General features: G+C 50.4%; 1 protein-coding gene across 5 annotated transcripts in view; it reads right to left on the bottom strand.

The window, feature by feature from the left end:
• PARD3B (par-3 family cell polarity regulator beta) overlaps positions 1-17,506 on the bottom strand; it is a 777,127-nt gene that overhangs the window by 453,815 nt on the left and 305,806 nt on the right. For all 5 annotated transcript variants that reach the window (XM_083154121.1, XM_083154120.1, XM_083154119.1 and 2 more), the window contains exons 14-15: positions 14,314-14,413; positions 12,697-12,764 (exon numbers count right to left, since the gene is read on the bottom strand). In XM_083154121.1, coding sequence (XP_083010247.1) covers positions 12,697-12,764; positions 14,314-14,413 — 168 coding nt within the window. The remainder of the gene's footprint in view (positions 1-12,696; positions 12,765-14,313; positions 14,414-17,506) is intronic.

Consider the following 17,506-nt stretch of genomic DNA (forward strand, 5'->3'; position numbering starts at 1 on the left):
ATCATACAAGCAGGGCCCTCCAACCTCTGCAGCAAAGCGCACACGTAAATGTCCGTATGTGACAGCTGTAAGCGTGCAAGCAGGGCCCTCCAACCTCTACAGCAAAGCAGACACGTAAATGTCCGTATGTGATAGCTATAAGCATACAAGCAGGGCCCTCCGACCTCTACAGCAAAGTGCACACGTAAATGTCCGTATGTGACAGCTGTAATCATACAAGCAGGGCCCTCCAACCTCTGCAGCAAAGCGCACACGTAAATGTCCGTATGTGATAGCTATAAGCATACAAGCAGGGCCCTCCGACCTCTACAGCAAAGTGCACACGTAAATGTCCGTATGTGACAGCTGTAATCATACAAGCAGGGCCCTCCAACCTCTGCAGCAAAGCGCACACGTAAATGTCCGTATGTGACAGCTGTAAGCACACAAGCAGGGCCCTCCGACCTCTATAGCAAAGCGCACACGTAAATGTCCATATGTGACAGCTGTAAGCATACAAGCAGGGCCCTCCAACCTCTACAGCAAAGCGCACACGTAAATGTCCGTATGTGATAGCTGTAAGCATACAAGCAGGGCCCTCCGACCTCTATAGCAAAGCGCACACGTAAATGTCCGTATGTGACAGCTGTAAGCACACAAGCAGGGCCCTCCGACCTCTATAGCAAAGCGCACACGTAAATGTCCATATGTGACAGCTGTAAGCACACAAGCAGGGCCCTCCGACCTCTATAGCAAAGCGCACACGTAAATGTCCATATGTGACAGCTGTAAGCACACAAGCAGGGCCCTCCGACCTCTACAGCAAAGCGCACACGTAAATGTCCGTATGTGACAGCTGTAAGCATACAAGCAGGGCCCTCCAACCTCTGCAGCAAAGCGCACACGTAAATGTCCGTATGTGATAGCTGTAATCATACAAGCAGGGCCCTCCAACCTCTGCAGCAAAGCGCACACGTAAATGTCCGTATGTGACAGCTGTAAGCGTGCAAGCAGGGCCCTCCAACCTCTGCAGCAAAGCAGACACGTAAATGTCCGTATGTGATAGCTATAAGCATACAAGCAGGGCCCTCCAACCTCTACAGCAAAGCGCACACGTAAATGTCCGTATGTGATAGCTGTAAGCATACAAGCAGGGCCCTCCGACCTCTACAGCAAAGCGCACACGTAAAAGTCTGTATGTGACAGCTGTAAGCACACAAGCAGGGCCCTCCGACCTCTACAGCAAAGCGCACACGTAAATGTCCGTATGTGACAGCTGTAAGCATACAAGCAGGGCCCTCCAACCTCTGCAGCAAAGCGCACACGTAAATGTCCGTATGTGACAGCTGTAAGCATACAAGCAGGGCCCTCCAACCTCTGCAGCAAAGCGCACACGTAAATGTCCGTATGTGACAGCTGTAAGCGTGCAAGCAGGGCCCTCCAACCTCTGCAGCAAAGCAGACACGTAAATGTCCGTATGTGACAGCTGTAAGCATACAAGCAGGGCCCTCCAACCTCTGCAGCAAAGCAGACACGTAAATGTCCGTATGTGACAGCTGTAAGCATACAAGCAGGGCCCTCCAACCTCTACAGCAAAGTGCACACGTAAATGTCCGTATGTGACAGCTGTAATCATACAAGCAGGGCCCTCCAACCTCTGCAGCAAAGCGCACACGTAAATGTCCGTATGTGACAGCTGTAAGCATACAAGCAGGGCCCTCCAACCTCTGCAGCAAAGCGCACACGTAAATGTCCGTATGTGACAGCTGTAAGCATACAAGCAGGGCCCTCCGACCTCTGCAGCAAAGCACACACGTAAATGTCCATATGTGACAGCTGTAAGCATACAAGCAGGGCCCTCCGACCTCTACAGCATAGCGCACACGTAAATGTCCGTATGTGACAGCTGTAAGCATACAAGCAGGGCCCTCCAACCTCTGCAGCAAAGCGCACACGTAAATGTCCATATGTGACAGCTGTAAGCATACAAGCAGGGCCCTCCAACCTCTGCAGCAAAGCGCACACGTAAATGTCCGTATGTGACAGCTGTAAGCATACAAGCAGGGCCCTCCAACCTCTGCAGCAAATCGCACACGTAAATGTCCGTATGTGACAGCTGTAATCATACAAGCAGGGCCCTCCAACCTCTACAGCAAAGCGCACGCGTAAATGTCCGTATGTGACAGCTGTAAGCATACAAGCAGGGCCCTCCAACCTCTATAGCAAAGCGCACACGTAAATGTCCGTATGTGACAGCTGTAAGCATACAAGCAGGGCCCTCCAACCTCTATAGCAAAGCGCACACGTAAATGTCCGTATGTGACAGCTGTAAGCACACAAGCAGGGCCCTCCGACCTCTATAGCAAAGCGCACACGTAAATGTCCATATGTGACAGCTGTAAGCACACAAGCAGGGCCCTCCGACCTCTATAGCAAAGCGCACACGTAAATGTCCATATGTGACAGCTGTAAGCACACAAGCAGGGCCCTCCGACCTCTACAGCAAAGCGCACACGTAAATGTCCGTATGTGACAGCTGTAAGCATACAAGCAGGGCCCTCCAACCTCTGCAGCAAAGCGCACACGTAAATGTCCGTATGTGATAGCTGTAATCATACAAGCAGGGCCCTCCAACCTCTGCAGCAAAGCGCACACGTAAATGTCCGTATGTGACAGCTGTAAGCGTGCAAGCAGGGCCCTCCAACCTCTGCAGCAAAGCAGACACGTAAATGTCCGTATGTGATAGCTATAAGCATACAAGCAGGGCCCTCCAACCTCTACAGCAAAGCGCACACGTAAATGTCCGTATGTGATAGCTGTAAGCATACAAGCAGGGCCCTCCGACCTCTACAGCAAAGCGCACACGTAAAAGTCTGTATGTGACAGCTGTAAGCACACAAGCAGGGCCCTCCGACCTCTACAGCAAAGCGCACACGTAAATGTCCGTATGTGACAGCTGTAAGCATACAAGCAGGGCCCTCCAACCTCTGCAGCAAAGCGCACACGTAAATGTCCGTATGTGACAGCTGTAAGCATACAAGCAGGGCCCTCCAACCTCTGCAGCAAAGCGCACACGTAAATGTCCGTATGTGACAGCTGTAAGCGTGCAAGCAGGGCCCTCCAACCTCTGCAGCAAAGCAGACACGTAAATGTCCGTATGTGACAGCTGTAAGCATACAAGCAGGGCCCTCCAACCTCTGCAGCAAAGCAGACACGTAAATGTCCGTATGTGACAGCTGTAAGCATACAAGCAGGGCCCTCCAACCTCTACAGCAAAGTGCACACGTAAATGTCCGTATGTGACAGCTGTAAGCATACAAGCAGGGCCCTCCAACCTCTGCAGCAAAGCGCACACGTAAATGTCCGTATGTGACAGCTGTAAGCATACAAGCAGGGCCCTCCGACCTCTGCAGCAAAGCACACACGTAAATGTCCATATGTGACAGCTGTAAGCATACAAGCAGGGCCCTCCGACCTCTACAGCATAGCGCACACGTAAATGTCCGTATGTGACAGCTGTAAGCATACAAGCAGGGCCCTCCAACCTCTGCAGCAAAGCGCACACGTAAATGTCCATATGTGACAGCTGTAAGCATACAAGCAGGGCCCTCCAACCTCTGCAGCAAAGCGCACACGTAAATGTCCGTATGTGACAGCTGTAAGCATACAAGCAGGGCCCTCCAACCTCTGCAGCAAATCGCACACGTAAATGTCCGTATGTGACAGCTGTAATCATACAAGCAGGGCCCTCCAACCTCTACAGCAAAGCGCACACGTAAATGTCCGTATGTGACAGCTGTAAGCATACAAGCAGGGCCCTCCAACCTCTATAGCAAAGCGCACACGTAAATGTCCGTATGTGACAGCTGTAAGCATACAAGCAGGGCCCTCCAACCTCTACAGCAAAGCGCACACGTAAATGTCCGTATGTGACAGCTGTAAGCATACAAGCAGGGCCCTCCAACCTCTATAGCAAAGCGCACACGTAAATGTCCGTATGTGACAGCTGTAAGCATACAAGCAGGGCCCTCCAACCTCTACAGCAAAGCGCACACTTAAATGTCTGTATGTGACAGCTGTAAGCATACTTGCAGGGCCCTCCGACCTCTCTGTCCATTATAATCCAGTATAATTTTGTTGCCATTTGTACAGTGTAACGGAATGTGCCGGCGCTATAGAAATAATTACTGACAAATAAAGAATGCGTTCCTAATGTGAATCTGTCCTTCTCCGGCATAATTCCTGACACTCCCAGACGACGCACAACTTCAATAAACTTGCAAACTGTGTTCTTACGCTGAATGTACTTTGTACGACACGTCCAAATCCGCAGTCATTTAATAATCTGCAACCTTGCAAAATGCAGAGCTGCTGCCAGGTCTGAATGACCCTCATGGCCCTCACCAGTGTCCGCTCTTACCACTGAACCCCAGAATGCTCTACGTAAGCCGCAATGAATGGCATTATGACGTCCTTTCCCATCCCAGACCTGGCTGAGCTGCAGGGGGGGGGGGCTGTCTACACTTCCGAGAGAGGGCCCCCAAAATGCCAAGTGAGGGTTTATTGGATTAGCCAATAAGAGCGGGCTTTCTGTCCTGGAATCTGCCCTTCTCCTACCAGGGACAGACGTACCCTGAATTACCAAGGGCCCTTATAAAGCACTTAGGCGGATTCTGGAATTGCTTCTTTTGTAAAAACAAGTCCGTCTTCTTTATCCGATCCTGTAATTAGTTCTGTGCCTCATTACTTAGCACAATGGGTTACTCCCCTCCAGAAGCCGAAGCATCCTATATACAGTGGCCCAAACAGGAATAACTCCGAATAAAAGGATTATCTGACGTGTACATGGCGGAGACATCGCCGCGGACAATGGGCATTATGTACGACCGCGACGCCTCATTAGGAGCTAAGACCATTTACCTCTGATAGAATCACTGCGGGGGGGGGGGGGGGGGGTGTTCCGCTTGTACAGGGGGGGTCCCGCTTGGAATCGTACAATGAATGTGACACATAGACACTACCTCCTGCTACAAGGACACTGCTTACAAAACTTGTTTGAGTCACTGCTCCCAGAGAACCAGAATCTGTGTACGGTCACGTTAGGCCTAAACGTTATAACTAAGTAATTCAGGGAAAAATGAAGTAACTTGTGCTAAAATGTCATCGCTAGGGTCAGATATGCAGCGAGGGACAGGATTCGCTTCTGTTTGTACATAACCAGCACTGGTTCCGCTCATCACACTGACAAGAACTAATCTGAATTAGTCCTGGACTACCCACCTGTGGCACCCCTGTAAGTGCCCCGTGACACCCACTTTGGGAGCGTCCCTTTCAGAATCAGAGCGTAGTGTACCCGCGGCCAGCGTAGGCAGCGTCCCTGTCAGAATCAGCGTAGTGTTCCCGCTGCCAGCGTAGGCAGCGTCCCTGTCAGAATCAGCGTAGTGTTCTCGCGGCCAGCGCAGGCAGCGTAGTCAGAATCAGCGTAGTGTTCCCGCAGCCAGCATCCCTGTCAAAATCAGCGTAGTGTTCTCGCGGCCAGCGCAGTCAGAATCAGCGTAGTGTTCCCGCAGCCAGCATAGGCAGTGTAGTCAGTGTCCCTGTCAGAATCAGCGTAGTGTTCCCGCTGCCAGTGTAGGCAGCGTCCCTGTCAGAATCAGCGTAGTGTTCTCACGGCCAGCGCAGGCAGCGTAGTCAGAATCAGCGTAGTGTTCCCGCAGCCAGCATCCCTGTCAGAATCAGTGTAGTGTTCTCGCGGCCAGCGCAGTCAGAATCAGCGTAGTGTTCCCGTAGGCAGCGTCCCTGTCAGAATCAGCGTAGTGTTCCCGCGGCCAGCGTAGGCAGTGTAGTCCGTGTCCCTGTCAGAATCAGCGTAGTGTACCCGCTGCCAGCATAGGCAGCGTCCCTGTCAGAATCAGCGTAGTGTTCTCGCGGCCAGCGCAGGCAGCGTAGTCAGAATCAGCGTATTGTTCCAGCAGCCAGCGTCCCTGTTAGAATCAGTGTAGTGTTCCCGCAGCCAGCATCCCTGACCGAATCAGCGTAGTGATCTCGCGGCCAGCACAGTCAGAATCAGCGTAGTGTTCCCGCAGCCAGCGTAGGCAGCGTCCCTGTCAGAATCAGTAGTGTTCTAGCGGCCAGCGCAGGCAGCGTCCCTGTCAGAATCAGCGTAGTGTTCCCACAGCCAGCATAGGCAGCATCCCTGTCAGAATCAGCGTAGTGTTCCCGCAGCCAGCATCCCTGTCAGAATCAGCGTAGTGTTCTCGCGGCCAGCGCAGTCAGAATCAGCGTAGTGTTCCCGCAGCCAGCATAGGCAGCATCCCTGTCAGAATCAGCGTAGTGTTCTCGCGGCCAGCGCAGGCAGAGTCCCTGTCAGAATCAGCGTAGTGTTCCCGCAGCCAGCGTAGGCAGCATCACTGTCAGAATCAGCGTAGTGTTCTCGCGGCCAGCGCAGGCAGCATCCCTGTCAGAATCAGCGTAGTGTTCTCGCGGCCAGCGTAGGCAGCATCCCTGTCAGAATCAGCGTAGTGTTCCCGCAGACAGTGTAGGCAGCATCCCTGTCAGAATCAGCGTAGTGTTCCCGTGGGCAGCGTAGGCAGCGTCCCTGTCAGAATCAGCATAGTGTTCCCGCCCGTTCGCGGCTAGCCGAAGCTTATGTAGTTAGCGTAGTCAGTCAGGCGTCCCTGTTAGTATCAGTGTCGTGTTTCTGCCACACTTTAGAAAATCAACTCCACGCCGACGTGGATAGTGGCGGTATGAAAAGGTTCAGGGGGGACGCGTACCTCTACTCTCGCCACGCTTTGGGCTGGCATGGATAGTGGGGGTTTGAAATGGAGGCATTTGCCAGTATGTGACATGGAGCACTGCCAAATGCGTCCTTTATTGTGCTTGAGATGCACTTGCACCCGCACCCCCCCTTTGTGCAGGGGACGCATGCGCTACCGAACCCCTCACCTTGACTGTCTCCATGAAGCGGACACAGGCAGGGTTGCCGGACCCTGCTGCAATAATTACTGAGAAGCTGCTGCGTCTCAGACAGATGGAGCGCCTCTCTGCCGGCGCACGCATGACCCCTCTCCGCTGGCATCTGCCAGCGCAGGGGATCTGGCGGTTACCGGCGCTGTGTGAGAGGCGCTCACTAGGCTTGGCATGGACGCTGGGGACAGAGCTGCAGCTCCCGGGGACACTACGCAGGGCTGCCGCGGAGACACTACACTGACAATGTAGCGTAGCCGGGCGCCGTGATAATACACAAGTACCAATTATTGTTCTAATTCTCAGATATATAGACAGAGCACACAACTCATACAGTACATCGCTCCAGTATAAGTGGCTGACATCCCCCATATGTCTCGCTTAATCAGACAAAGGTACCAAGGGGCATATCCATCACCCCGTGATGCTGATTATATGTTTGAGAAATAACAAGAGCTGATTGGTTGGTGCATTCAGGTGAGTAATGAGTGATAACAAGAATACATTAGGACCGGGTATGGAACATGCCACAGAGGCTGAGCGATGCTCATTGGACAGGGCATGATTGCAGCACCAGGCCTAATACCAAGTCACATGACTCTGCACTGTGCCCTCTGTAACCATGAGTCTCACTGGTACCCCTCCTAATCACACCTACAGAAGGGGAGGCGGGTCTATTAACAGACACCACTGACCACGTTTGTGCAGCGCACTGGTTGTATCTTGTTTTCGTTTTTGCTCTGTCACAGGGATTGTTGCACTTCTGTTTTGTACTTTCCAGTGTATTTTATTAGTGCAGACCCCGTACATCATGTTATCGGCACATCTAGTGGCACCACGCCACCCAATGCCATGTATGGTACAACCTGGTACCAGGCATCTTTTTCTATGAACTTACTTACAAAACAGATAAACCGAAAATCAGTGCAATGCACAAGTTCTCAGAATCGGTCCTCAGACCCCCCACAGTGCAGGTTTCCCAGATCTCCTCACAGAACCACAAGTGAAATAATTAGCTCCACCTGTAAATCTTTTACAATGTGTCAGTCAGTAATGAGTGCACCTGTGCACCTGCCGGGTGACCTGGAAAAGGTGAACTGTGTGGGGTCATGAGGACCGAGTTTGAGAACCACTAGTGTAATGTATCATTCCGTATACAGCAGAAGTCACACACTGTATATAGACGGGATGCGGTCATTTGGTCTACTGCATTATGGTCGACAGTCATTAGGTCGAATCCATTAGGTCGACATGCTAAAAGGTCGACATGACTCTAGGTCGACATGGGAAAAGGTCGACATGATTCTAGTTCGAAAGGTCATTAGTTCGACAGGTCATTAGTTCGACAAGGTCATTAGTTCGACATTGTCTATGTCGACATTCACAAGGTCGACATGGAGTTTTTCACTGTTTTTTGAGCCGACATGTGCTGACAGGCGGTATTTCATGCCCTACCATCCACTAGGGCGTGGTGGGAGAATAAAATAGTGTGCCGAGCGTAGCGAGGCACCGTGCCCGACGCATAGCGAGCGCAGCGAGCGATGCGAGGGGATGCAGTGCACTTTAAACTGTGTCCATGTCGACTGTGTTGACATTCAGGTAAAAAAACAGTGAAAAACCCCATGTCGACCTTGTGAATGTCGACATAGACAATGTCGAACTAATGACCTTGTCGAACTAATGACCTGTCGAACTAATGACCTTTCGACCTAGAATAATGTCGACCTTTTCCCATGTCGACCTAGAGTCATGTCGACCTTTTAGCATGTCGACCTAATGGATTCGACCTAATGACTTTCGACCATAATGCAATAGACCAAATGATCCCAACCCATATAGACAGGCCACATACCATTTTATTCAGCTGAAGCTGCTTGTGAGCCATATTGGTTTTTATGTTATTTAACTGGAAAAGTCACAAAACAAAGCCTGGCGCTGCGGAGCGAAACACGGAGGCCCACGCGGTCTATATATCATAACTTGTATCGCATGGAGGACAGATGTCGGTGGACACATTCGCAGAACCACGATGTACGTCGCTGCAGAACCCTTGTGCTGCCATATAACCGGTGGTTCCAACAGGCGGACAAGCTCACTGCGTTCCACATTGCAGAACACTCATTTCCTGATATACTCTGTGTTGCTGTGGGAACATGCTCCTCCCAGTCACCCTAATGCTGTCGCTCCAATGCCCTCCACAGGCAGCCCCTGCCCTTAGTAATGTCACCACCATCTCCAGCTGCTGGGAGCATGGCACTGACCAGTGCCTGGCATAGACGGAGCTCGCAGACAGGAGCCGGAGACAGGCTTATAATGAGTGTTCTGTGGGGGGGTGGTTACCCCCAGGTTGGCAGCTGCCCGCTCTCACCCCCCCCCCCCCCCGTACAAGTCTTTGGGCTCCTTCCCATTCTCGCTGTCGCCCATTACTAGACTGTAATAGAAGCTGTGACTCTGGCAGGGAGCTCAGCTGGTCCAAAGTCGTCAGACGGATGGCGGCATCACCAGCGCTGGAGGCAGTTGGCAGGAGTCACCCAGCAATATGCGTCTGGTCCTTCCAGAAAGCTCTGGGCCAGCACAGGACCAGCCAAACTGCACACGCTGCGCACATATACACAGCAAGATAAGGGAACCACCCTACATATTACAGGGGGGGCAGAAGTAGGGTCGGGTGCTGATAGGCAATATGTGTGTGCTGTGTGTGCGGATGATGTGTGCGCTGTGTGTTCGGAATATGTGTGCGCTGTGCGTTCGGAATATGTGTGCGCTGTGCATTCGGAATATGTGTGCGCTCGGATGATGTGAGCGCTGTGCGTTCGGATGATGTGTGCGCTGTGCGTTCGGATGATGTGTGTGCTGTGCGTGCGGATGATGTGTGCGCTGTGTGTGCGGATGATGTGTGCACTGTGTGTTTAGATGGTGTGTGCGCTATGTGTTCGGATGGTGTGTGTGGAATATGTGTGCGCTGTGCGTTCGGATGATGTGAGCGCTGTGTGTTCGGATGATGTGTGCACTGTGTGTTTAGATGGTGTGTGCGCTATGTGTTCGGATGATGTGAGCGCTGTGCGTTCGGATGATGTGAGCGCTGTGCGTTCGGATGATGTGAGCGCTGTGTGTTCGGATGATGTGTGCGCTGTGTGTTCGGATGATGTGTGCGCTGTGTGTTCGGATGATGTGTGCGCTGTGTGTTCGGATGATGTGAGCGCTGTGTGTTCGGTTGATGTGTGCGCTGTGTGTTCGGATGATGTGTGCGCTGTGTGTTCGGATGGTGTGCGCGCTGTGTGTTCGGATGATGTGAGCGCTGTGTGTTCGGATGATGTGAGCGCTGTGTGTTCGGATGATGTGAGCGCTGTGTGTTCGGATGATGTGAGCGCTGTGTGTTCGGATGGTCTGTGCACTGTGTGTGTGGAATATGTGTGTGCGGAATATGTGTGCGCTGTGCGTTCGGATGATTAGTGTGCTGTGTGTTCGGAATATGTGTGCGCTGTGTGTTCGGATGATGTGAGCGCTGTGTGTTCGGATGATGTGAGCGCTGTGTGTTCGGATGATGTGAGCGCTGTGTGTTCGGATGATGTGAGCGCTGTGTGTTCGGATGATGTGTGCGCTGTGTGTTCGGATGATGTGTGCGCTATATAAGAAACTGTTAATAAATAATATGTAGCAGGGTGCGGGTTTGCCAGAGGTGCAAGATGCCGACAGATTTTTGCCCACTTTAAAAATTTGGACAGCTACTGTAGGACCCGATTTCATATGAGTCAAGGAGACGGCCATTCCCCCAACATCCATGCAGGTTACTGTGTATATAACATTGTAACCATCATTCTCCAGCGCAAGGACGGTCAGTACTAGGAATGTAATACCCCCGGAATCAGCTGAGCGCGAACGCGGTCACCATCGGCTTCCTAGAGGAACCTTGCCGCCATTACACCTCTTACAACATTTATATATCTATGGGACATACATGCAGCTGAATTATACAGACATAACCCATAACCGCGGCGGATACATCGCCACGGCGACACGACCCTAACGAGCGTCCTGTGATAACAATCCCTGGCTTTATAGCATAAGCACGGACAGGCCAAACAATGACTTTTATCACAATGCCCAAAACCCCCGGTGTCCGGCACTTTCCAGCAATGGCGGTAAGGACACAATGCTGCAGAAAAGAGTGCGGATACCGACTGCAGCTTTATGTGTCTGACCCACGTTTGAACTCTCCTCAAATAAAATGCAAAAAATGAGTTTCTGCCCCATCTACAACATAGACCTTTATATTACCGGCTGGATGAAAGACAACATTACAGATCGCAGTCCGCGGTTTATAGATAATAACAACAGCAGCCCCCTTTGTACGGAGAGAACATAGACCTTAATTAGACTTCGCTTTTCCCAGCTCCCCTCTATAAATGGGGCCTTGCAAATTACTCCGGTACAAATAACACTTATTATCATTAAGAGTAACTATGCTTGTTAAAATGTTCCATGTGCGTGGAGGAAAATGGCTGATAGAAAGGCGCAGAGACAAAATCACTCCGTGTCCGGATAAAACAAAAGTCCTATTTCGCTTCAAAAGGAAAATGGTATTTTCCTGTACAAATTGTTCTATAGACTTGGAAATTACATCGCAGCAAATGGACTTGGACACCAAATTAGTTCTTAGGGCTGCACATCAACATGATTCATTATTTATATACAGTATATATATATATATATATATATATATATTATATATATATATATATATATATATATATATATATATATATACATACACACAGTGCACAAAGAAATAGTTCCACCTAAAGCAGTTCAAGCTTATAAAGCAGTTGTATATACAAATATAAAAAATGGATACATTTAATAAAGTTCATATAACAGTCCATGAATAATAATTGAATCTTGGTCAATCACATAGAATTCCACAATTACAGATGACGTATTTCCAGTAATGGGACGATTCAGACCGATGAAACCAATAAACCAACGCGTTCCGTGCAAATACTTCTTCAGACTTGTCAGATATTGGTCATTACCAAGGGTAACAGATTAGTTAATTTCTCATAGTGAAAAACTAGTAAATCCAAACATCAAGTGCTCTCATTACCAGAATAAAGACTTCCATTGGAGGAATAGAATCAAGGGGTCCTAATAGACCCGACCACTGGTCCTTCCAGCTTGCCTCCAATAGTAGGTAGCTCTTTTCTTTGTCTGTACCATCTCCGTCACTGACAGTGCCCTTCTCTCAGACAGGGAAACCCCCCCCCCACCCATACCTGAGGCAGGATCACACCCACAGCTACAGCATAACGCAGATGCAGGCTATTGTAGCCCAATATATACAATGTGTGACCGCCAGACGATGCCAACATACATGGCACAGAGATACAGATGTGTCCACATGCATCGATCCTCCATGCGATACAAGTCACGTTATAAACAACAGGTACGTTCCGTGAGACCCTGGAGTGCCAGGTATATTTTGTGACTTATTCCTCTTATGACGCACAAGCAGCTTCTGCTGATCACAGTGATATGCGGCACGCCTGTACTCAGTGAGTCACTGTCTGTCATTAGCGTTTTCCTGGAGAACAGTGTAATGTAGCATTTTGTATCTTGTGCAAATAAGACGCTATTTACCACAACAAAAACCATAACAAAAAAACACCCGGCACAGCCGCATTACGCCGTGCCACGGCACAACTAGAACGGCTGACGCCAGAGATTTACCGCCTGCAGAGTGGCACTCACCGAGGTCCATGCTCTTCGAGGTTTTCAGGTTCACCATCTCCGGGGGGTTTGAGGTTTCACCTCCAGATCTGTAAACAAAATAAAAATGTAATAAATAAATTATACAAGAAATAACTCCGCGTCTCGTTACTGTACATGTCCCAGAAATATCTACAAACATTTCCCCAAGTAGGAGGGGTCATTTAATACTCTGCAATGGCGGGAGGATCGGAAGATGATGGTACTTGCCGTGGCGACAACTGAATACACATATATATATATAATTGGTGCAAGGTGTGGTAAATTAGCGCTAATTGTGTCCAGCCAGTAGGATAGAGAAACCCAAAAGTTTTGTACTTAGGGTAATAAAACACCAAGTCCTTAAGTTTTCTGGACTGCAGCTCCCTCCAGAAAGTTTCCCAGGATTTAAGGAAATAAATGGAATCTAGAACAACAAAGAAGAGGAGGAGCGCTCCATAGTGGATTGTATGATTAGACCTTACACGCGCCACGCTGGGGAACGATATGGGGAGGTCGCACAGAGGACATGATATAAAGTGCGCTGAATTTAGGGACAGATGATACTCAGTACCTAACCCTCTGAAGCTGCCGCCTTCTAGACCTTTCCACGTGCTCCCCGCAGCCGCAATTATGGAGAGCGCTTCCCTGCTCCAGGCACAGTCAGGCTTCTTTGGTTACAAATTAAGCTGTTAAATATAATTTTATTTATACAGAACTCGCAGAGAGGGAAGATGACACTAACACATCTGTGGGTCTTGAAACAATTTTAACAAAATTGCTACACCATGACAGACATTCCGCCGTCGTGTCGCGTCCTTGGGAACATCAATTAGGCACAAGAGGATGTCAAAACCAAAATGAATTTGTACAAAATATCTGCAGAGAGATGTACACGGCAGAGAGGCGGCATCATGTGCACCGCCTCTTTACCGACAACCCACCATTCCTCACTGTCCATATCAGGGGCTATTACAATACAGCCTCCATTTGGGCAGAGGCAGAAGAATGTATTGTTGCACAATGCCCTGCAGCTACACATAAACCACATATATATATATATATATATATATATATATATATATATATATATATATATATATATATATACATATACTCTATATATGCTACTAGACTAGAATCCGATTAGCAATTATTCCTCAGTAACATTTTGGGTGTAACCGCCATGTGGTATGTGGCGCATCTAAATGGTGCAGTACAAGATGGATTCCACTGCATAGATGGATGTGGGTACACAATTGTGTCTTCACTGCTGGAAGTTACTTCATCTCTACCCCCTTGGCCTGCTACTTCTTAATGCGCTACTAAACAACAGTGCATTAACAGTTCCTCATGGGCGGAGTTATCTCCACCCACAAGGTACACTAATAGTCAGGGAATAATTGTCAATGCTCAAGCATAGATATCCTTATAACATGGACTGTTAGTGTGACATAAACCATTGGTGCACAGATGTCTGCACCGAGCTCGCATGTTGTATGCGCCTATTTGCCCTTATGCTGAGTAGCGCTCATACTGGCGGGCCACCAGCCCCTGTCCGTACGTCGGGTACTCATCACTGAGAACCTGCAATAGTGCATTTACACTTCCGCTACATACCTAAATTTGGGGTACTCCACAAGCACATGCTCCCTCGGATGAGGCGGTAAAGGCGGAGGAACATCTTTATCCATATATCCTTCATCAAAATAGACGGAATCTGCCAACAGAAAAGAAGCTGTTAAACTGTACTGTCCTACAGCAAGTATATGGGTACATAATGCACGGGTGACCAGACAGCAATACCTGTACAGCGCCGGTACACGGTCAGCGGCAGACACCAGACTGAGGGGGCAGGAACAATGACATACACTACTAATCACAAATTGTAATTCCCTGCCCTCGAGCGCTCTGAGATGACAGCAATACCTGTACAGCGCCGGTACACGGTCAGCGGCAGACACCAGACTGAGGGGGCAGGGAACAATGACAAACACTACTAATCACAAATTGTAATCCCCTGCCCTCGAGCGCTCTGAGATGACAGCAACAGGGGAAACACAAAATAATCATACAATCATTTTCATGACAATTACTGTAATACACATTTTGGACCCTCCCAAAGTCTATTTGCAGATGTAACCTCAGAACGCACCTGCGGCTTTCATCCGACAGTGGGAATCACATATTGCTGGAGACCCCCCACAGCGCGCGGCACCTGTGGGTCACGTTCTGTTCACTTCATTGCAAACCGGTTGGATACTGTGTCAGCATTCTATGATGTATTATTATTATTTATTTATTACTATGATTTATACCCTCAATAGTATCCCTGGTATAGCCTTAAGGAATCGCCTCATTATATTCCTGTAGGATGTAAGATCTCACAAGCAGGGCCTTCTCTCTTCATGTGCTTTTCCCTTCTTACGCAAACCATCCCATGGCACCAGATCCTGCGTTCTCTGCCACTTGGTGGTGTCTGCTGATGCAGCTATGGTTATATACCCTGTCCTCTAGTGGGCAGTACGGGTGGTGTAGTGGTTAGTATTACCGCCAGAGGTCATGGGTTCTATTCCTACCCTGGCCAGGACCGGGGGGGGGGGTGCCCCAGCGCCCACCTGATCCACCGGAGGGGGGGGCTTTGCGATGTACACCCCGCTACAGGGGTGGGGGGAGGTGATGTGGTCGACGGGGTTGCTCCACTGGAGTTTGGGTGACGGGCGCCCACGGGGATTGATGCCGCCAAGTCATTCCGGGGGGGGGGGGGGAGAAGCACAGTGATGGAGAGTGTCGACCTAGATACTGTCCATCTATCATCCAGATCCCGATTTTATTCAAAAGCGCATGAAATCACTAAGTGGTGTTGTGAGACCTCAGCGCATGCGCTAATCATCCAGCCGCTGATGGCCGATGGTGGTGCTTCATGACTGCACGTTCGTATCCCAATACTTGTACCCCAACAGGTGTTTGTAGGAACACCGTACAGTCCTCCGTCCCCCCTTATGTAGCATCGTCCACAGCACGTGTCACAGACAGGGTGTTTGTAGGAACACCGTACAGTCCACCGCCCCCCTTATGTAGCATCGTCCACAGCACGTGTCACAGACGGGGTGTTTGTAGGAACACCGTACAGTCCACCGCCCCCCCTTATGTAGCATCGTCCACAGCACGTGTCACAGACGGGGTGTTTGTAGGAACACCGTACAGTCCTACGTCCCCCTTATGTAGCATCATCCACAGCAGGTGTCACAGACAGGGTGTTTGTAGGAACACCGTACAGTCCCCCATCTCCCCCTTATGTAGCATCCTCCACAGCACGTGTCACAGACGGGGTGTTTGTAGGAACACCGTACAGTCCTCCGTCCCCCCCTTATGTAGCATCGTCCACAGCACGTGTCACAGACGGGGTGTTTGTAGGAACACTGTACAGTCCTCCGCCCCCCCCCCCCCCCTTATGTAGCATCGTCCACAGCACGTGTCACAGACGGGGTGTTTGTAGGAACACTGTACAGTCCTCCGCCCCCCCCCCCTTATGTAGCATCGTCCACAGCACGTGTCACAGACGGGGTGTTTGTAGGAACACCGTACAGTCCTCCGTCCCCCCTTATGTAGCATCGTCCACAGCACGTGTCACAGACGGGTGTTTGTAGGAACACTGTACAGTCCTCCGCCCCCCCCCCCCCCTTATGTAGCATCGTCTACAGCACGTGTCACAGACGGGGTCTTTGTAGGAACACCGTACAGTCCTCCGTCCCCCCTATGTAGCATCGTCCACAGCACGTGTCACAGACGGGGTGTTTGTAGGAACACCGTACATTCCTCCGTCCCCCCTTATGTAGCATCGTCTACAGCACGTGTCACAGACGGGGTGTTTGTAGGAACACCGTACAGTCCCCCATCCCCCCCTTATGTAGCATCGTCTACAGCACGTGTCACAGACGGGGTGTTTGTAGGAACACCGTACAGTCCTCCGTCCCCCCTTATGTAGCATCATCCAAAGCACGTGTCACAGACGGAGTGTTTGTAGGAACACCGTAGAGTCCCCCATCCCCCCCTTATGTAGCATCGTCTACAGCACGTGTCACAGACGGGGTGTTTGTAGGAACACCGTACAGTCCTCCGTCCCCCCTTATGTAGCATCATCCACAGCACGTGTCACAGACGGAGTGTTTGTAGGAACACCGTACAGTCCCCCATCCCCCCCTTATGTAGCATCGTCTACAGCACGTGTCACATACGGGGTGTTTGTAGGAACACCGTACAGTCCTCTGTCCCCCCTTATGTAGCATCATCCACAGCAGGTGTCACAGACAGGGTGTTTGTAGGAACACCGTACAGTCCCCCATCCCCCCCTTATGTAGCATCGTCTACAGCACGTGTCACAGACGGGGTGTTTGTAGGAACACCGTACAGTCCTCCGTCCCCCCTTATGTAGCATCATCCACAGCAGGTGTCACAGACAGGGTGTTTGTAGGAACACCATACGGTCCTACGTCCCCCCTTATGTAGCATCGTCCACAGCACGTGTCACAGACGGGGTGTTTGTAGGAACACCGTAGAGTCCTCCGTCCCCCCTTATGTAGCATCGTCCACAGCACGTGTCACAGACGGGGTGTTTGTAGGAACACTGTACAGTTCTCCGCCCCCCCCCCCCCTTATGTAGCATCGTCCACAGCACGTGTCACAGACGGAGTGTTTGTAGGAACACCGTACAGTCCTCCGTCCCCCCCTTATGTAGCATCGTCCACAGCACGTGTCACAGACGGGGTGTTTGTAGGAACACCGTACAGTCCTCGGTCCCCCCCTTATGTAA

Source organism: Crinia signifera, chromosome 7 (assembly GCF_055691185.1).
Source record: "Crinia signifera chromosome 7, ASM5569118v1, whole genome shotgun sequence".
NCBI classification, from domain to species: domain Eukaryota; kingdom Metazoa; phylum Chordata; class Amphibia; order Anura; family Myobatrachidae; genus Crinia; species Crinia signifera.